Genomic DNA, 21,327 nt, shown 5'->3' on the forward strand with positions numbered 1-21,327 from the left:
GGTTACTACCCTATACATTTTGAGTAAACCTGTTAAGACATTATTCCTGAGTGGTTGATTAAAAGGCCAGTACCTGGGCAAGGCAGAATGGGGAAGGCATGGCCAAAGTTTGTGGGCTTTTGAGGACTGTAGTATCACAGGAAGGAGACTCAGCGACAGGAAGAGAGGAAAAGATGGACACCACAATGGGTTAGCGTGGAGAAAGAACCATGTGTGCTGTGAGGAAAGACTCCAATAATGATGTGGAAATGCGCAGATGAAGCATATAAGTAAGTTTTTATAAGATTGTGGATGGAAGGTAGTCCAGATATGGAATCTTTAAGGAGGATGGCACTGTATGGTTGTTGGAATGTAGATGGGGAGGTTATTGAGATATCATAGATGAAAATATCTGCCCGGCCCAAGATAAATAAGGCAATTATAAAATAAAAAAAAATTATTTTCATAATTTAAATTATTTGTTACATCTGATATTTATTCCTCCCTATAATGTTTTCTCTACCTGATTTAATGAAGTTTTGCCACTTAAGATATACCAAATACTGTGACCTTCTAGCCACTCCTATAATGAAAGATTAAAGTAAAAACACTCTCCACAAGTATTTGAAACAACTTGTGCTTGGAACATAGGCGTATTTAAGAGCATGATTTGAATTTCTAGATGTGAACTGGATAAACTCTTCTGAGACAAAAGACAGCAGGTGTGAATCAGAATCAATCCCTGGGAAAATCATTTACAGTTACTATATAGGAGTCTGGTTCACAGGAAAATGCATGGAACCTAATTTGAAACAAATTTTTTAAAAGTGTTCTTTATCTAAGCCTATCAGCTTCACTCATCACAATAGAGTCTCTTTTCAGTAATGGCTTAATTTCCCCTGTCTCTAGCCAAATAGTCTTAGGGGAAGTAATTGTGTTTTCTTGAAGCTAGTGAAGGCAATTGCTAGTCCATTTAAGAACCAGTGAAATTTTGTCCAACTTTGTTAAATTCAAGAGAAATCAGTTTAAAACTTATTTGGTGGGAGCTATATAACTATGATTACTTTACTCAGAGACACCATGTAAGACGAATAAGTTAGTGTTGATTTTAGGGAGTCCTTGAAAATTCTGGTTAAACTTATCCTAATAAAAAATTATGTTAAAAAACCCATAGATATGGATGACTATACTCATGATCTGTAAACATTCTTCATTTAGGGCCTATGATTCTGGGATTAAGAACATGAAAAATAATCTTAGTCAAATCAACTAATTTACCCGTGTTGTCATCAAAATCCGACAGGACTGATTCAATTCCATCTTCACTGCTTGCCGACTGCTCCTGAAGTCTTCTTGGCAAACTGGCAAGTCGCCCACTAAGGAATATTGGCTTTAAGGGCATTTTGTAGATCTTGGCCAATAACTAAATAAAAAAAAAACAAAAACAAAAAACAAAACACACACCAGACAGGGCACTTAAATATTGGAAACTTCTCAATGTTAGGGAATAGTAAAAGTATAAACTTGAATAGTAACAATAAAATTTGAAGGGCTCCTAAAAACCAAAAGTTATTGAGATTTGCATTTAAAAGGAAGCTGACAAGAGCATTTCTATCAGGAAGCAGATGCAATGATGTTCACTGGCAACGAAGCAGTGGCTATTTTTCCTCATCTGAGTTTTATACAGTTTTACAAACCCACAAAGGTAACTGAAGTATATTGAATATATTTGCCTTTGGGAACCCCAGAGAAGAGTCCATAGGAAAATGGGCATCAGACACTGAGTTCCTCTTCCCATGACCCATCTCCATGGAAACAGAAGGGCAAGAGCAACCTGGGAGATGGAAAGACCTGAGGTCAAGGTGAAGGAGATAAAGGTGTCTCTCCTAGGTCTCAGCTAAAGACGTCTGTTGGTGTTTTATGAATACCCTCTGAGACATATGTGGGGCTTGGGGCTATGTGGGGGCCTCACCAGTACCTGAGAACAACGTCTGAGGTAATCCAAGGCAGGCAGGCACAGGTCTGTGGATGTGGCTCCAGCTCCAGGGACACAGTCTCCAATCTCTTTACAGTCTACCTCCCCTAGGGCAGTGTGGGGGAGAGACAAGATTATCCCTACTCTTCAACTATAAGAGAAGACCTGCGCACTCACATCTTGCCCAAATATACACAGAAGAAAACAAACAAACAAAAAGAAAGTTACAACAACTCAAATAGTCCTGACAAAATTCCACTCTATTAAATTTTCTCTCAATGAGGAACATTTGGTCTGTTCTGGTTCAGTTCCTCTGGTGGCTGAGAGGGTGTTCCTGAAATCAGCACGCCAATTCCCTTCTCTGCTGGATGGTGTGAGCTCTGAGGCCTGGTGACAGAGAGCAGTTGCAGAGGCAGGCCTTGGAAAGCTGAAATGAGGCACTTGGCCTCCCTCTGTGGACTTTAAGTGCTGCCAGCATGAGGCACTAAATGACGATAGTAGATGAAGAACCCAGAAAGAATAAGCAAGTGGGGTTTGGAGACATAGGCTACTTCATTAGAGTTACAATAGTTTATTTTCATAGGGTGGCAGAGATTTTTATAGGTAAATAAATGAGAATAATATAGATAAATAAGTAAGAAAAAGATTTTCTATAAGTAAATACATTAGAATTATAATCTTTATTCTCAGTGTCATGAATCTATTTCTATGCTTCTAATAAAACCGTTCCATAGCACTGTAATCATAGCTAACTGTCTGCAATTGAGGCAGCAAGCACCCTTCCCTATGGGTAAGTAGACATAATTACTAGCCATTAGTTAAAATTCAGAAGCAATAAGGCATGCTTCTACAGAAAAGAAAGAGACAAATTCACATTTTAGATTAGCGTTGGTAAACTTCGTGTAAAGGGCCAGAGAGCAAGTAATTCAGGCTTTGCAGGTCATCCTGTCTTGGCTATAACTTAATTTCTGTTGTTGTAGCACCAAGATGAGTAAAACTGTTTTAAAGAAAATCTGTTAGTGAGTTAGATTTGAACTCGACGTTTGACATTTTCTAGTTTATATCCATATACCTTACAAATGAAAACAGAGGTTAGAGTGAATTCATGCTGAAAAAAGCAGGTGGAAATGAACAATAGTGTGGTTTCTATCCTTTGATTATAGCAGGGGTTGCCATTTTATGCTGTGTATGAAGTCTATGTAAATACGCTTTCTGGAATCAAGTATGACACAGGAAGCACGGCTGTATGGAGGGTGTTGTCTTTTCCACTGAACCCCAAGACTTACACCCTGACCCTCTACTTCATAAACTTCAGAATAAATTAGAACTTATCTTTTCAAAATATCTTCCATGTCCACATTAATAATTTGGCGTCTCTACATTTAGTCTCTAACTTTTTTCTAAATTACAGTCTCAAATTTCCAACATGCTGTTAGGTACCTTTACCTGAATATTTCACTGACACTTGATGTGTCTGATGTCCGAGGAAAACTTGTCACCTTTTGTTCTTTGCTATAGTCTAAGTACTTGTGCCCATGTGACGTGAAAACATGAGTAGAAAATTTCAGAAATAAGAAATTCCTGACTTACATGTTATTGTCAGCCGCATGACGGAATGTCATACCTGCTCCATCCTATCTGGGATGTACCGAATCCCTTTGTGTTCTGTATGCGGGATGGATATGATATGTTCCTTTTGTCACTTTGTAGCCATATGAGTTACCAGATTGCCTGATGCGATATTACTGTGTTGCTATCACTGATTTCATTTTTAACATTTACTATTTGTTTATTTATTTGCTTACTTTTATTTTTATGTGTGTGAGTGTTTTGCCTGCATGCATATCTGTGTACCTCTCACATGCCTGGTGCTTGAGGAAGCAGTTCCCTGGGAATGGAGTTACAGATGACTATGAGCTGACATATGGGGCCTGGGAATTGAACCTGTGTCCAGTACCCTTTTTTTTTTAATTTTACTTTTTATTAATTTTTTTATTCACTTTACATTTCTCCTTCCTCCCACCTCTTCCTCAAAAAAGGCTAGCTCCCTTTCCTATCCACTCTGGCTCATCAAGTTGCATCAGGATTGAGCATACCTTCTTCCTTTGTGGCCTAGCAAGACAGTCTTGCCAGGGGGAAGTGATCAAAAAGCTGGCAATCGAGTCTGTGTCTGATGCAGTCCTCATTCCCCTTACTAGAAGACCCACATGGTGCCTAAGCTGCTCACCTACTATATCTTTGTAGGAGGCCTAGGTTCAGTTCATGCCTAGTCCTTGGTTGATGCTTCAGTCTCAGCAAGCCTCTCTTAGCCCTGGTTAGTCAGCTCTGTTGGTCTTCTGATATAAAAACTTATTTTATTTATTTATTTGTTTTTTGCTTGTTTAATTTCCTCTGGGTCTCATTTTTTTCTCCTCTCTATCATGAAGTTGGATCCAATGATTTCTAAGATCCCTTTCAGGACCTGAGGATTCCCTATTTACCATACACTTGCTGCCTTCGGCTGGTAGGCTTAGTTCAGGCCCTTTGTGTTCTCAAGATCCCTGGGTCAATAGGGATGAGTCTATTGCTAGAGCCTGATATTTTGTTGCCTGACCTAGACTTAATATAAATGAAGTGTGTGCTTCTCTATACATTGTGGGCACTCGAGGTTCCAGGGAAACTTTAGAAAGCCCCAACTCAGTCCATCAAGTCCTGAGAGAGTGAGCCCAAATGCCTACATAGATTCAAAACACTAGAGCTGCCGAGCCATCCCTCTAGCCTTTATCATTAGTTTTGTCATTCTGATATAATGCCTACTTCATAAATTAATTGTTGGTATGTATGCATAGGAGAAAAATAGAGAATACAGAGGTTTGGTACTATTAGTGGTTTTAAGAATCTACTGGTGGTCTTAAGATGTACCCTTGTAGGTAATGATGGTAACTGTATGTTGTAACAGAACTGGGTAAGAATTGTCTACAGCTCAGACTAATAGCAAGTAAATCCTGATGCTTTCATTTTGTTCTTACTCCAAGAATAAGTGTGACACAAGTCTAACAACTTCTTTGTGCACAATTTTCTTTCACAAAAGAATGATCAGTGCATCAGTGATCTATTGAGAAGGTAAAAGAACCACAGCAACCTTGTATTTTCTTATTTGCAAGGTTCTCTGTCTCTTTATCCAGGAGCTTACTGTGCAAACCTCTCTGATGTGTAAATGTCTTTTAAGCTTGTGCTTAAGCACATTGTCCTTTTTCTCCATCTCACCCAGATGAGACCATGCTCTGTACAACTCAGTTTCAGTAGGTCATGCTGTGTATAAGACTTCAAATTATTAAGTGTTGCTAATTTAAGGATAATTACCTATATGCTTCCTAAAATACACCAGGACTTCAAGGAGGAGGATGCTGACTCATACAAAACACACATTATAATTAAGAAGGCTAAAAGGACTGCTGACAGTGACAATGAAGGGAATGGTTTCCTAAACACGATCAAACATGAAGATTATATTGAATATTCTAAGACTGAAAAGGAAGTTGGCATAAATGGTATATAGGTTGAGAACATATTATATCACAAGGTATTTTACAGATACAGTGAAAAAAATCAATCAGCCAAACCCCAAGTACAGTAAGTTTCTGACCCCATTTGTTTATATCCCAAGATTTCTGTTTATTTTTAGGACTCTGTCTCCAGAGATAAAAGCCATTGTGGAAAATGTCTACAGTGACTACGAATTAAAGGAACGTTCCACTTACCCAGCCCTTTAACAAACTTCATAAGGCACATGATGTAACTAGTGGCTGCGTTAGCAAAAACCTGAATGTTGTCAGTGTTGAGAAATGCTTCAAACACATCGAACACGGGAGCCTGGCCTTTACCTGAGGAAGGAAGAGAATAGAATCTTAACAAAGGGAGGGTTATTGTTTGTTTCGTTGGTTTGGTTGGTTTTTACCCTTCAGTGTGCTTATGCTCTCAAAGAGTTTTAGAAAAGATTCATTAGAAAAAATTTCTGAACCTTTTGAGTGACTAGCTAGCATGTCTTGCTGCTTCACCTACAGCGGGGCTATAGGAAGACTAACAAGAAAGTTGGGTAGATACTGGGGGTAGGAAAGTAAGCCTGGAGTAATGTGTGGGTCTACAGTACAGTAACCATGGGGGGTCTATGGAATGTTGCAGCACAAAACTATAGAATATCTATAGACAAGAGGAAGGACCATTTAGACAAGCATCTGATGAAACACACTTTTTCATTCATTCCTGTATAGAAGTCATAGGAATGAGTCTGCTTGTCCTTGGAAATCTGGCTTACAAGATTGTCAATCAAGCGGCTCTAGACTGGCATCCAGGAACTTGATTCTCAGAATATTCCTGTGCAAGTTATCTCATAAGGGGATTCACTACTCTATTGTGCAAACAATTTGGTTTATAACGAACACCCGGGATTTGGCATGTGCCAGGTACAATGTATCTTTGTGACCAGTTGCCAACTGGGTCTGTAACCAGCTTTGTGTTGTTGACACCTACACTGTTGAGTGTTCATTCTGTGTGATGTTCTTCCAGAGTCTCTCTTCTTACCTTATAACCAGGCTGTGCCCATATTATATTACCAGAGTGAATTTTAGCCATGAGGAATGGAATAAACCCAAGCCAGCTAATAATTCCATTCAGAGCTGTATACTCTGTCCCATGTGTCCTTCTGCTGGATTTCTGAATGTTAGGGCAGTCCTGGGAATCACTGAAACAAGACCCATGGACTCTGGGCATGCCAATCTATTTCCAGCTAAATCCCATCTTCCTAATTCTGATTCCCCTGTACTATACTTTCCTGTTTTCTTACTTGAAGGTAGATAGATGGATACAAGGATAAGTATACCTTCTCCTCAATGCTGAGGACCAGATGTGTTTCACAATTTGGAGTTTTTCAGAGAATAGAATATTTACTTAGAGTTTACCAAGAATCTGAAATCTGAGTACAATGGAATACAATTTTTTCTTTTCTGATTTTGGAGCTTTTCACATTTTTGGATGTTCAGTTTGTAACATTTCCCTCTGTGGTTTCAGGAAGGAACTCTACAGAGCAATACAGAATGACCAGTAGCATCTCAGCACGCTGGGCCATCTGGCCGCAATCCAACCTCAAGTCATAGGTACATGTTATTTCCTGTTGACAAAACACGCTGACAAATGGTTTTCCTCCTGCTGTTTTGAAAACCTGATACGTGTCATAAAGATTGATGCCATAGAAAGAATTACTCAACTGTTCTTACCCAGGGAGTAGTCTCCAACCAGGTACTCCTTCACTTCCGACTTGTTCCCACTGTGCACTGTTTCCAGAGCACTGAACAGGGGCCTCCATCCTGACTGGATCTGTGTGGAGCATACCTCAACCAGCTCCCCAATGGAGGTGACCACCTGTGAGGGTGAAGTGAAGGAGGAAGTGATTAGTTAACACAAGTAGAACTTGTAAGAAAGATCATGTACTTCTCTTCCCCCTATTTCTGAGTTAATTTTAGTGAAAGAGAAAACAAAAGTGAGAAAGATTCACTTATTCCCTAGTAAGTAATGTTGATGAGCAAATTTTCATCAAACTAGCCTTTGGTTAGTTTGCTGTTTTTGGTATTTGGATAAGTGCCTACTTATTGCCATGCACTGTAGATTCAGGTCCTTTCTTGTTCATGCTTTGTAAATAATTTCACAATCTTGAACTTATCTTAAAAAAAAAGATTTTATGTGTTTGTTCTCCTTGTATGTATGTATGTGTATCACACACATGCCTGGTATCCATAGAGGTGTCAACAGAGATGTTGTCTCCCATAGAAAAGGAGAGATAGACAGTTGTGAGCCATCATATGGATGCTGGGAATCAAACCTGGATGCTGTGGAAGAGCAGCCAGTGCTCTTAACCATTGAGCCATCTTTCCAGTCCTGAGTTACGTTTTTAGTATTATATTTTAATTTTATATTTCAGGGTACATAACTTTAATTTTGATAAGGTCTTACTCATCACTTTTTCTTTTTAAGGCTCATGTTGCTGGTATTGCCTCCAAGAAACCTTTGCCCCACCCATGTTTATAGTTTGTGCTCATGTTAAGTCATGACCAATGTTTAGGGGTGTGTGTGTGTGTGTGTGTGTGTGTGTGTAGTTAGAGATGAAAGTTTAAGCTCATCTTTCCTACAAATTTCCAAATACAACTGGCTGAAAACAGTCTTCTTCCTCCATTGAATTGAAATGGCATCTTCATCACAAGTCAATTGACCAAATACATAATGATTTCTTTATTGGGGGGGGGGGGGGGGAGAAGCCTTACCAGGCCACAGTAGAGGACAATGCAGCCACTTTTGATGAGAACTGATAGACTAAGATCAGAAAGGAGAGGAGAACCTCCCCTATCAGTGGACTTGGAGAGTGGCATGCATGCAGAAAGGGGAGAGAGGGTGGGATTGGGAGGGGAGGAGGGAGGGGCTTATGGGGAGATACAAAATGAATAAAGTGTAAGTAATAAAAAAAAGAGTTCTTCCATTCTGATATGAACATTTGCAACTTTAATTTCCCTACAAATAGTGATTTAGCTAGAGACCACAAATTCAGTATTTCATGTGTTCACTCAAAGCATTTTTAAACATTCCTTGTCATTCTTCACTGGCTTAAGGGCTACTTAGAATTCTGATGTTTGACTTATACATACTGAACACTTCCATTTTAATTTATTTATTATGAATTCAATTCCATTATGGCTAGAAAATATAGTTTTTATGATTTTAATTTGGTTAAGCTTACTGGGACTTGTTGTGTAAGTTTGCATATCAACTATTACAAAGAATGTCCCACATGCACTTGAAAAAAAATGTGCATTCTGTCACTCAGACTGGTCCACAGTGTTGCTTATTATCTCTATCCTGAGCTTCTGTTTAGTTGTTTTATCAATTGCTTTGAGGGAAGTGTTGTGATATCGCATTATAATTTTTTAAATCATAGGAAAATGTATATAGTGTAAACATCACATTACTAATTGAATACAGCTCATACAGTTTAATACAGTTCCCGCCACTATCCATTTCCACAATATTTTCCTCTTTCCAAATTGAAATTTGTGCCCATTAAATAACAGCTTTCCATTCCTTTTCCACTGTGATCCTTACAGTATATCTCCTTTTCATTGTTTTCGTCTTCATGCATTTCTAAAGTTGTATTGGTAGGGGTTTGTGCGTTTCTATGCATCTGTGTATATGAATATCAGCCTGTTGCTTTCTACCTAATTTTTGAAAGAGAATCTCCCACTGAACCTGGAACTGGCTGACTCGACCAGACTAGCCGGCCATTGTGCCCTAAGGGTTCTCCATTTCACCAGTGTTGAGTTTACTGTACACCACCAGGACTGCTTTTTGCATAGGTGCTGGGATCTAACTGGGGTCCTCAAGCTTAGACAGCCAGCACTGTAATGACTGAGTCATCTCCATAGCCCCCACACATTTTTATTTACATGTTTTCCTAATATCCTGACTAATATCATATAGTTATGATTATAAATGCCTATTTCTAGTGACAGTTATGCTCTTCACTTCTCTTTTGTTTTTGACCTGACACTGATACAATGCTGCCAACTCCCTCAAAATAAGAATCTGTACTTCTCTAGTTCTCCATTGTCTTCTTGTCTCCTTTCCCTCCTTCCTGCACCAAGAGAGTAGCTCAAAGTTGCTGAGAACTTTCTATGTGGCCCATGCTGGCTTCACTCTTGTGATCCTCCTGCCTTGGCCTCCTAAGTCCTAAAATAAGAGGGACGAACCACCACAGCTGGCTTTTGATTCCATTTGATGATGTGGTTATTGCTATGTACATTTATGAAGACTTCCATGGATTTTTTTTTTTTTTTCATTTCTCTTGGGGACACACTGTTGGAGGAACTGCCAACCTGGGTTCTGAATCAAGTAAAGAATTTGCTTTCTTATTGCAGTGCCTGATGTTGCTCTCCTCTACACGTCACCTGTGGTTATTACCACCCCAGTAAGTGAAACAGTACTTTTTGTGGGTTTGATTTACATTTCTCTACTGAGGCTGAGCATCCTACTCAGTGCTATCATGCATGTGGCTTTATTTACTTCCAGCATTTTGTTCTCTGTTTCCTACACTTACTGGGCACTTAGTTCTTCCATTTTTCTTTTACCACATTCTTTTATGTTAAACTCATGTCAGTTTAACATCTGTTTTTTTAAACTTCTCTTTATGTGTTACTTTCTTCATTTTTTGCTGAAGAGGTTATAATATGCATCTTCAACTTATCACATTATACTTCTAGTTAATACCAACTTTACCTGGGGGAAAAAAAAGAGCAGAATCTTGCTTCTACACATCCTCATTTCCTCTTTTTTTCTGATGTTCCTCATTTTTATATCAGGGCTTGACCTAAGTGAGGCCAAGCTATGTAAAATCTATAGTACTCTAACTGGCTCCTTCAAACTTGAGAATGTGTTGTGTCAAGATCTGGCTTCACCTGATGGTATAACACATTACAGAAAAACTACCCAGGGGGAGAGGATATGTGTGTGTGTACCCCTCTCTGGCTGTCACTTTGGGGGCATTTTAGTAGTGTTCTTTTTCTTTCCAGCATGTTATTGCAAATAAAGAAAATGAATATGCCATTCAGCATCTGAATGACTCCAGAGAAAGGGGCTGCTGAGCTCCTGCCCACAATTAGGTCACATGTGAGGTCACTGGCTTTGCTTTCTTCCATCCGTCTCCCTTTAGAAATAATGACTGTGGCAGATAGTATGGTCTAGATAAAATAAAGATCAACCCAGCCAGATTCTCTAGGTCTGTGCTTCAGTTCTACCGATCTCTAGGTGATCATGGCCAAATTGTTTATCCTCTCTTTGTTACCAACTTGGGAAGACAGTATGCAAAACAGAAAATAGTGTCTGCCTCTGCCCTCACCAAATGCCATCTCTGGGTTGGGGACGCAGAAGCCCATGTGGCACTGACCTGGTCTTGAACATCTTCATCACACAGTTCTAGCTGCATGATACGCTCAAAGGGTCGGAAGAGTGCTTCGTTAAAGTGGAAGTGAGGCGGCTCACTCCAGTCAGTGAGGACCTCAGTGAGGATATCGTGGATGAAGGAAACAGCCTTCTGTGACACATGGCGTTCTTTATGGCAGGCGGCCTGCATAAGACAAGAGAGGGCCAAATGCCCGCAGGAAGTCAGGCAAGGAGAATGCGGCTTTTGGAGGCTTCCCCAGCCTGCTTCATTATGTGAAGGTAGAAAGAGCAATTCCATTTGCATACAAACTTCTAAGGAATTTTAGTGTATAGATAATATGTACACTAAATTGCACCTGAAAATTTTTTATATTAATATTTTTTATTTTTAAATAATTTTATATATTCACTTGCATCCCAGATGTAGCCCTCTCCCTCTTTCCCTTCCAATCCTCCCCTTCCTCCCTCATCTCCTTCCTGCCCCCTTCCGAGTCCACTGAGAGGGGGTGTCCTCCTCTCCTTCCATCTGGCCCTAGCTTATCAGGTATCTTCAGGATGGTTGCAATGTGCTTATCTGTGGCCTAGCAAGGCTGCTCCTCCCTCAGGGGGGAGGGGAAGCTCATGAGTTCATGTCAGAAACAATTCCTGTCCCCCTTACTAGGGAACCCACTTGGATACTGAGCTACCATGGGCTGTCTGAGCAGGGGTTGTACATTATATCCATTCATGGTACTCGGTTGGATAAACAGTCTCAGAGAAGACCCCTGTGCTCAGATATATTTAGACCTTGTGGGGCTCCCTGTCCCCTCTAGGTTATACTAATTCCTCCTTCCTACATATGATTCCCTACACTCTGCCGAATGCTTGGTTATGGGTCTCAGCATCTGCTTTGATACACTGCTAGGTAGAGTCTTTCAGGTGCCTGTGCACCTGAAAATTTAACCTGCTGGTCAGATACAACTTCAATGGTACCTTAAGGTTTCTGGAAGAATAAGGTTTCTATTATTTTATTTTTCTGCAGCAGTATAGAACATGTTCATACAACCTAGTCCAGGAATTGATCATGTTCATGCTTAGTCATTCCCCTAACATATGAAGATAAAGTAAGTCTTCTGTCCCCTAGTGATGTGGACCAGTTGCAACAAGAACTTGAATTGGTTCTCACATCCTGGATCTAATGTTCTTTATTGATTCTGTTTCACACTGGTCCTCAACTTTGACTGGGACTTGCTTAGCCTAGTGGCACAACAGAAATCATTCCACAGGTAAAAAACAAAAAACAAAAAACAAAACAAAAACAAAAACAAAATCAAAAAAATAACCCAAAAAACTGTGATGTGGAATTTGCACTTTCACTGTTTGGGGAACCCTAAATAGACCGTGTGAATGAGTGTGACCTGGCTGACTATTAGAGGCTTTGCAGAGAGAGAGAACTATGCCCACTCTTCACTGTAAAAGCTATCAAGAACCATTTTATGCTAGTCATGGGCTATGACTATGCTGACTATGGGCATACAAGGAAAGCCATCCGGGATGGGCCAAGTTAGCTGGCTTACTTTGGGTTTTTCTATTTCTATGCTAAGACACCACGACCAAAAACAACTTGGAGAAGAAAGGGTTTAATTCATCTCCTGCCAGGTAACAGTCTATCATTAAGGGAAGTCAGGGCAGAAACTCAAGCAGGGCAGAAACCTGAATGCAAAAACTGATGCAGAGACCATGGAAGACTGCTGCTTACTGGCTTGCTCTTTATGGTTTGCTCAGACTGTTTTCTTATAGCACCCAGGACCACCAACCCAGGAATGGCATCACCCACAAGGTGGTTTGGGCCATCCCATAGCAATTGTCAATCAAGAAAGATGCACCCACAGGCCAACCTGATGGTGGCATTTTCTTTACTGCGATTTTTTTTCTTCTCAAATGACTCTAGCTTGGTCAAATTAGAATAACACTATCTAGCACACTAGTCCAGACCAGAATTACCAAAACATTTTCTTCAAATTTATGATACAGAGAATCAAGAACTAATAAATGGTTACTGTTTGAAGCTCCTAAGCTTTCAGCATAGCTAATTATAGCATAATATCTAGTTGATGCGCTCTTTAACCATGACTAAATTCATATTTTTCTACCTTTTTTCCTCACTAGTCTAACCTCAGTTTAATAAGTTTCATGAACTATTTTCTTGTATATCTTTACCAGGTAAGTACTACAGGGTATTTAGAAACAGTTACCACTGTAAATATGGCAATAATGTTTCCTGGTACTTAGCTAGTGTGGTGGTTTGAATGAGAAATGATCCCTGTAGGCTCAGGTATCTATTTGAACACTTGATTCCCAGTTGGAAGGTGGGGGGTTGTGCCACCTTGCTGGAAGAAGTGACACTATGGTTGGCTTTTAGATCTTATAGCCTCGCCCTATCTCCAGTTGGTTCACTCTTAGCTTACTGCTCCAGCTATGCTTCCCTGCCACCGGGGGCTCATCTTCTGTAACCTTATGCCCCAATAAGCCCTTCCCTCTATAAGTTGCCTCAGTCATAGTGTTTTATCACAGTAACAGCAAAGTACATGCTGGCCAATCACCATGTGCAGAGATGATTAGATGTAGGGCTACCCTAAAACCGATCTTATAAACTGCTCTCTGTTAGAGAGTGGAAGGATGTTAGTAGTCATTTTGTCAGAAATGTCAGGATATAAGGTTCCCCTTCTAAAATAACATGTCCTTAGTAACTGAGTTATCAGAGACGAGAGACAAGAACCTAAGATGCTGCACCAAGTGAAGAACTGATTCAGGGCTCTGTCTTTTAGCTCCAGAATCAAGTCGAGAGCAGAACATGAGAAAATAAGAATCCAGCTTTCCAAGGAAACTAGCTGAGCCACATATTTGGCAAGATACGGGGTCATAGTGACATCATGGTGACACTGCCTTTCAAAGTGATGCCTTGATACATAATTAGAACAATGAGGCTTGTGACCAGGTTGTGGGTAGTTCTCACTGTACTCTAAATACAGCCACTGGGCTGACTCTGCAGCAGGCCTTCCCAACCTCCAATCTCACCTCCACCAGGTGCGGTGCCACAAGGCTCCAGCAGCGCATCACGTGGAGCAGGGGACGTGCTTTGCTCCTCACAATCCTCAGCATGGCATCCCCCAGGCGGAAGAGGTGCAGAGCACTTTTGCGATCCTGCGTAGACTTAACTTCTCCTACAGGAAGGTAAGATGAGAAAACCCAAACTTAGGTATAGGTCAGAGGACTCCAGCACAAAGAGAAGCTGAAAATCAAGGCAGTGTTGCTGGATAGCAAGGCAGTTTCAGGTGGCTGAGCAAGGAAGGAAAGAGCTTTCCATTCAAAATCAGCAAGCTGGTTCAGTGGGCAGGACCAGAATGTCTCCCTGACTCAATGCTGTGTTCATAGAAAAAAGCCAAGGATTTTTCTCTAATCCACAATGGCATTTATAAAACAAAGGGTAAATAAACCTATTCCTTAAAAGCTCCCATTATCATTAAATATGATGACCCACATACAGTGCTTAATATGGGGCCCAGCACAGAGATGAGTATTTTTGTTTGTTTGTTTGTTTGATTGATTTGTTTATTTTTTTAATTATTGGTTTTTTGAGTCAGGGTTTCTCTGTGTAGCCTTGGCTCTCCTAGACTCATTTTGTAGACCAGGCTGGCCTCAACTCACAGAGTTTGCCTGTCTCTGCCTCTCTGAGTGCTGGGACTACAGCACCACTCACTCTGCCTGGCTATAGATGAGTGTTTTAAACTGTAATAATTATGATTGTTACTGTCATCTTTCACACACGCTGTTGGCATCAAAGACTGGAGCTATTTCTTCCTTACTTACCAATAGTATCTTTCAGGGAAAATTACCTGGCATTGCCAGAGAGTAATCGACTGTGTCTGTCACGGAATAGAAAAGCTGAGACTGGGATGCTTTCTTTAGCTGGTAGAGGAAACCTCCCAAGGCAGTTAAGTTCAACTTATCTGTAGCATCATCAAAGAGCCTGGGTGCAAATAAACATATGTGTTATGTGGGAACAATTCATCAAGGACATTTGACAGAATAGTTATGATAATTTTGTTGATATAATTAACAAAAATGCTGTGAAATCATGGCAGACAAATGGATGGTATTATTACAGCCATTATTAACCATGCACTAACCATGAGATTTTGATACAAAGAATACCTCAAAGCATACTTGGAAAAAAAAAAAAAACTTTGCGGCTTTAGCCCTCCTAAATTATTTGGTAAGAATGTGAAAGATGACAAAATATTGTTTCCAGCAATCCCAGGGCTAAATGGAAGATATGTAAAGAACACACATTAGGGCCCTATAGCTACAGTGAGCTTTAGTTAATTACAGTTCATTCACTTTGTATTCCCCCCCCCCCCGTACTTCCCCCTCTCCTCCCCTCCCAATCCTGCATAATGACTATTTGTTGAGGGGATAGATAAGGTGATGACGCGTGACTGGGGATCACAAGTACTGCCAAACAGTTGAAGCAATAGCTGATTCCCTTCTTCACCCTAATGTGGCTCTAAGACATCATTAAAGAACATACTTCTGGGTGGGATTTTTTTTTCTTTTTTTCCTTTCATGAGTGTTTATGCGTGTATGTGTGTGTGTGTGTGTGTGTGTGTGTTTTGAGTATATACGTGTGTATGCACATGTGTGTAAACCTAAAGTTGACAATGATGGCTGCCTTGGTCTTTCGATTCCACTAATCTGTTGCTGTAGGTCCTAACTGAATTCAGGGTTTGTCAATTTCTGCTAGCATAAGTAACTGGCTTGACCTAGGGATCCTGTCCTTGTCTCCCAACTGTTATGATTCCAGGGAGCTACCAGGTCTGCCTGGCTTTTTATGTGAGTCCTGGGAATCTGAACGTTGATTCTCATCCTTGTGCAATAAATACTTTGTCTACTGAGCTATCTCTACAACCCACAATATGGGAATTTGTAGCAAGAGTCACCAAAACTGAATCTTTCCTATTTTCTGAGCCTTGTTCTAGGTGCTTTAAAATATATTACTTAATTCAACCTCGTAACTACCCCATGAAAATTACCTTTAAAAAGAACCTTATTTTACTAGTGAGGAAGCCAGGGTCCAGTGAATTGCAAGACATGACAGTAAAACCAGAGACTTAATTTCAGGTACTCCAATTCACATCTGGAACTCAGGCATTAGAGGAAGGTTCATTCAAAGGATGGTGTGTGGAAGGAGGGAAGACAATGTTTTCAAAAGATGGAAAGAGGGCTGGGGGATGTTCAGTTGATATCAATTGATAGTGTTCTTACAAGCCCAAGAACATGAATTCAACCCCTAGAGCCCACATACAAAAGCAGAGTATAGTGGCTCACACTTAAGTAATCCCAGTGAGGAAGAGGTAGACACAAGTACATATCAGGAACTTGCTGGTTGGCCAGCCTAGACTACTTGATAACTCTAGAGGCCATGAGAGATGCTGTCTCAGAAAACAAACAAAAAAGGTGGATATTATCTGGAGGACTGGGAAGGTTGTCCTCCACATACATGTATACGCACACATACACACACACACACACACACACATACCACATAATGGAAAACATCTTCAGTAACTGGCTAATGCATCAAGTTGTCCCCAGATTTTGAGGCCAAATGAACACAAGCATAGCCAACAGGAAATCCCTCCTTTAAGCATCCTCAGGGTGAACTGGCCTTGCATACCTGTCAGCCTGGGTGGAAAGGCAGAGCACTACCTTGGCAGCACTGTTCCCACTCAGACTACCTCCCCGAAAATCTGAGGTCCGGCCATGGCTACATTCCCGAACAAGCTCCTGGATGGAGTGTGGCTGCACCACAGGGGCTGTGTTCAGGGAGAGGCCTTGATCCAGGCTCTTCTCCTGGGATGAGCTCTCACACTCAAGGTCCCCAAGAAGGCCAGAGCTCCCAGATGTCTTCCGGGACTGATGAATGGTCAGAGGGTGCTGGGAGATGCCGTCGCTGAAGTGGGTGTGCTCCAATGTGCCCACATACTCACATACCCTAGAAAGAGCCAAACAGGAAGTGAATATGGTAGCCCAGCACTGCCAACTCAATCCATCCCACAGTAAGATAAAAGGAAATTCAGCTAACCCTGGAATTTACCCCACTTTTTCTCCTTTCCTCTTACCATATTTAACACTGACATTTCCTCACTATGTATATTACTTAGAGATAGAAAGTTTGTTTTGAGTTGGACCAGTCTTGCCATAGGCGAGGGAGTCTTCAGATTCTCTCACCTATCACCCTGCTGAGAAAAATATAGGCAATTGAGCCCTGTTCATCACTCCTGTGTTTCTTGGGTCATGTCTTTACTAGACTGCTTGTTTGAGAAGTTTCCCCAAGGAATTATCTCTCCCTCTGTACTATGCTCTGATTAGGAGCTGAGAAGCACTTCCTTATAAAAGGATCCCAAAATGAACATGCCCATCGCGGGCAGGCTCTGTTGACACAGTAGAGTTCTACCCAGCTATGATGTGTCTGATGCTCATAGATCCATATACCTGTGTCCAAGTAGGGAATGGTGCTGAGGGGACATCTCCTAGCATGGCATAAACAGAATGGACACGTGCAACTGCCAACTTCCGAAGGGTTTGTTCCTAATTGAATTTGAGATTAAGATGCTTTCTAAGACATCTGTTATCCCAGATAATTTAGTTGTTGTCACAGGGCATCCTGATAAACTACTCTGGTGTTCCACAATGAGAGAATTTGTTGAATTCACATATATTTCTTGGGTGCTGCCTGAGTCTTTTCCCTTTGTTTCCTGCTAAGAGCAAAGCAAAATGTCTAGTCAACAGCTACTTTATCACATTCTGTTTTGCTCCAGGCTGCTTCATCCTGGTCCTTTCACATGCTCTTCTCAAGTTTGTTGGTTTTAGAACCCTGGTATATGCACGCTCTTCTCTTAGGAACTCAGCTAGTACTTGGGGCTATATTTGTTTTAGTGAAGTTGAACCGAACTCGGCTCTTGCTGGGCTATCATGCAACTGCTCTCCTTCCAGGGCTGATCTGCTTATAAGGCATTTGGATGTCACGCCTCAGATAGATGATGCATAGGTTAAGGTACAGCTGATCACCTTTCTTCTTCCCTTTTTCTACTTTAATGCTGATACTTGGGGAGATACAGTTCTTGTCTTGGACTTAAGAGCTCGACTATGGGGTTGTCATTTTGTCTTTATTTTACAGGTGCTGACTGGGAGTGCCTTCACTTCCATGCCACAAAACTTAAAGTAAATTTTTTAGTGGTCTTTTGCACAGATGTACTGTTGTGTTCTTATTTTTCTTTGCCTTAGTTAAACTAGATTTCTTTAATGGGGTGCTGTATAGAATGATGTGTGTTACCCACGTTCTTTCTTTTTTTTATATAGAAAGGACATTAGTAAGAACACAGCTGTGATATTATTGACTCCTGAGAACATTTCAGACTAGTATCCATTTAAACTGAAAGGATGTCTTTCATCCACTCTCAATAAGCCAGCTACTTCTTCACTGGTATAATAAATCTGTCTGCCATAGCAATGTCAACAGATAAATCACAATCCCCTGAATCCAGTTCTGCCATTCTGTTCTCTAAAACATACATTCAGCAGGGCCTTATCTCTTATCCTCCTTTCTGTGTCTCACTAAGAATGAATCTGAATGGTGAATGCTCATAATCTACAGGGATGCTGGCATAGCCTGGAGTCTACACCCTCTCTACCATCCCAGGCTGTCCTAGGCAGGGTCTGTGCCCTCAGGGGCGGGGACACCATCATGCACCTGAATACGTGTGGCCAGCAGTCCGGGTTGTGGCTTCCCATCTCCAGGCCTACGCTGAGGATGGCATCCATGCACAAGACGTGGGCTGTGTGCAGCCACACCCCCTGCACCTTCCCCATCTGCTCCAGTTTCTGCTCCACTTTTAGTTTCACTGTGCCAGAAAGACATTTATTAAAATAGCAGTCTGAGTAAGGGAGACAGAAAGGGAGAGAAAGGACGGAAATGAAAGAGTGTGTTGTCATGCAAGAGCAAAAGGGAAATGATATACTTCACTGGCTACAAGCACCTCTTTAGCTGGTCTCCATGGTTCACATGCAAAGTACTGGTCAAACAAGTCCCCATTCACCGGTGACCCCTGCTCTGTGGCTCTAATGTCTGATGGACCCTGAGGTAGGAACAGTTCCTTCCAGCCCACCCAGGGGTCTGGGAGAGACAGCAGTGTAGATGGCTTCATGTGCTAACTCCAGCCAAACCATCAATTTCCAGACCCTTCATCCTCCTCTGTGCACCCAGATTTATAAATTTCAAGAAATCCTTGGTGGTACACAAGTGTCTCTGAGATTTTAAAATATTATTTATGCCTTATGAGGGTCATCTCAAAAACTATTGCGTATATTTGGAGCCCGAGAATGACTTCTTTTCAAGTAAAATCATGATGTCCTATCACACCCAAGTTCACATCCACACCTGTGAGCTATAAGTAATGCTTTATTAAAATAAAACAGAGTAGCAATAACTGAGGAGTGATGCAAAATTTGATTTAGCACGTCAGTTATGCTAAGACCTGGCCAAGACCAGGCCAAATGGCAGTATAGTCCTTAAAGAAAGATTTCCAGTCACTAGATCTGGTGGGTGATAATTCAGAACTAAGAAATACAGAAAACTACTTTCCAGGAACTTAACCATTTTCATTATATAAAAAGGTTATTTTTAGAAAAATACTATTTGCCTCATGAATATAAGACCAATTTTATTTTGTAATTGTATTTATTCTGTATTTTTTAGCTTTGTATGTAAAGTGTGTTGTTTTAAGAACTGTACTTGTAGATTAAACATTTAAAATATTTATTTATGTGTATAAGTGTTTTGCCTCTGTGTATGTATGTGCACATGTGCATGCTGGTTCCCTCAGGGGTCAGATGGGAACATCAGGACCATACAGATGGGTGTGAGCCACCATGTAGATGTTAGAAGAGCAGCTAGTGCTCTTAACGGCTGAGCTATCTCTCCAGCTACAAGAGCTCTTTTAAAGATCCATTTTCATTATTCGTATGTGTGTGGGTGGTGTGAAAGTATGCACACACATGTATATAACTGTGCATGCCTGTGCACGTGCAGAGATCTGAGACAGGGTGTTGTATCCCTGAAACTAGGGTAGAAGGCTTTTGTGTTATATCCGGCTTTTAATGTGCGAACTAGGACCTGAGAATTCTGCCCCTTATGATTGAACAGCAAGCATTTTTAACAGCTAAGCCATCTCTCCTGACCCTAGAATTTATATTGTTTAGATAAGTTCTTGCTGTGTAACACAGGCTGGCCTTAAATTTGTGATTCTCTCACCTCAACTTTTTAAGTTCTGGCATACAGATATACACTACTTCAGTTGGCTAAATGTGAAGATTTTTGTGTAGTTGACAGATATACAATACTTAAGTAAACTTTGATTCCTTTTTTCCTCTTTCCCCAGATCTACAAGAACTACTTTGCTTGTTAACAGGTTTCTAAATATTACTCAAGTTTGTGGAACAGTGACCTAGATTGCTTGTCTCTGCTAAAAATATATATTTTCTGTCACTAGCTCTTTTACATATCTATGGAGAGCATCAGCATAATTTAGATCATGCTTGCATTTCTCCTTCAGCCTGCTGCCTGCCTTGTCTCTTCCATTGCTAGTAGGAAAGACATTATTTTTTCCTTGTGTCTAGAAGATCATCAGCTTCACTGACCCTTTCCTGTGCCTACAAAGCTCAGGTTTTCGTGGGTGAAATTTTTCTGGGCTCCCTTCCATGGATTCTGTTCTCAGAACATGAGCCAATTTGCCATCCCTACTGTAACCTGAGGTATCTCTAATGTGCATTAGTGCCTGATGATGACCCAGGTGGTGGCTCAGCCAGGTAGGCCCCTGGCACTCTTGTTAACAGCCAACTGTAGTTTTCTTATCACTAGCAGCCAGCATGACTCTCTTGTTGAGAAGGAGATACTATCAGCACTAGGTAGGTTCCCTCGCCTAAAAAAAGACTCAAGCCTGTGGCCCAGAGGGGTTAATGACTAGTGGCAATTACCCACTGTTCATCACACATAGAATGAGGACCAATTTCTGGTGATATATGTGGACATGTGTACAGCTCAATGAAGGCAGCAGGGAGATCCTGGCCTGCAGCCGTTACCTTGTGCTATGGCATCACTGGGCTCCGGGGCTTCCCTTTCTTCTTTCTCTTCCTGGACACAGGAGGCAGCCACCATTTGGGCAAGAGCTGAAGCGCAGTTAGCAGCAACCCCTTCAGAGAAGACAAACAGCTACTCCTTAAACTGGGTATGTTCTCCAGGTACATACCAGAAGAACCCTTCCTAAATAGGGCTTTTCCCAGTGAGTTCTGAAGAGGCCATCCCTGGGCCAAGGGTC

The 21,327-nt window shown here is 41.1% G+C and overlaps 1 protein-coding gene across 1 annotated transcript in view; it reads right to left on the reverse strand.

Moving 5' to 3' along the window:
- Positions 1–21,327, reverse strand: part of Arfgef3 (ARFGEF family member 3) — a 155,663-nt gene that overhangs the window by 26,441 nt on the left and 107,895 nt on the right. Inside the window, exons 17-26 of the mRNA XM_055599343.1 lie at positions 21,092–21,202; positions 18,705–18,855; positions 16,629–16,946; positions 14,788–14,921; positions 13,970–14,115; positions 10,917–11,096; positions 7,207–7,351; positions 5,695–5,817; positions 1,958–2,061; positions 1,258–1,402 (exon numbers count right to left, since the gene is read on the reverse strand). Coding sequence (XP_055455318.1) covers positions 1,258–1,402; positions 1,958–2,061; positions 5,695–5,817; positions 7,207–7,351; positions 10,917–11,096; positions 13,970–14,115; positions 14,788–14,921; positions 16,629–16,946; positions 18,705–18,855; positions 21,092–21,202 — 1,557 coding nt within the window. The remainder of the gene's footprint in view (positions 1–1,257; positions 1,403–1,957; positions 2,062–5,694; positions 5,818–7,206; positions 7,352–10,916; positions 11,097–13,969; positions 14,116–14,787; positions 14,922–16,628; positions 16,947–18,704; positions 18,856–21,091; positions 21,203–21,327) is intronic.

Source organism: Psammomys obesus, unplaced genomic scaffold (assembly GCF_907164565.1).
Source record: "Psammomys obesus unplaced genomic scaffold, mPsaObe1.curated_primary_1811, whole genome shotgun sequence".
Lineage (NCBI taxonomy): Eukaryota > Metazoa > Chordata > Mammalia > Rodentia > Muridae > Psammomys > Psammomys obesus.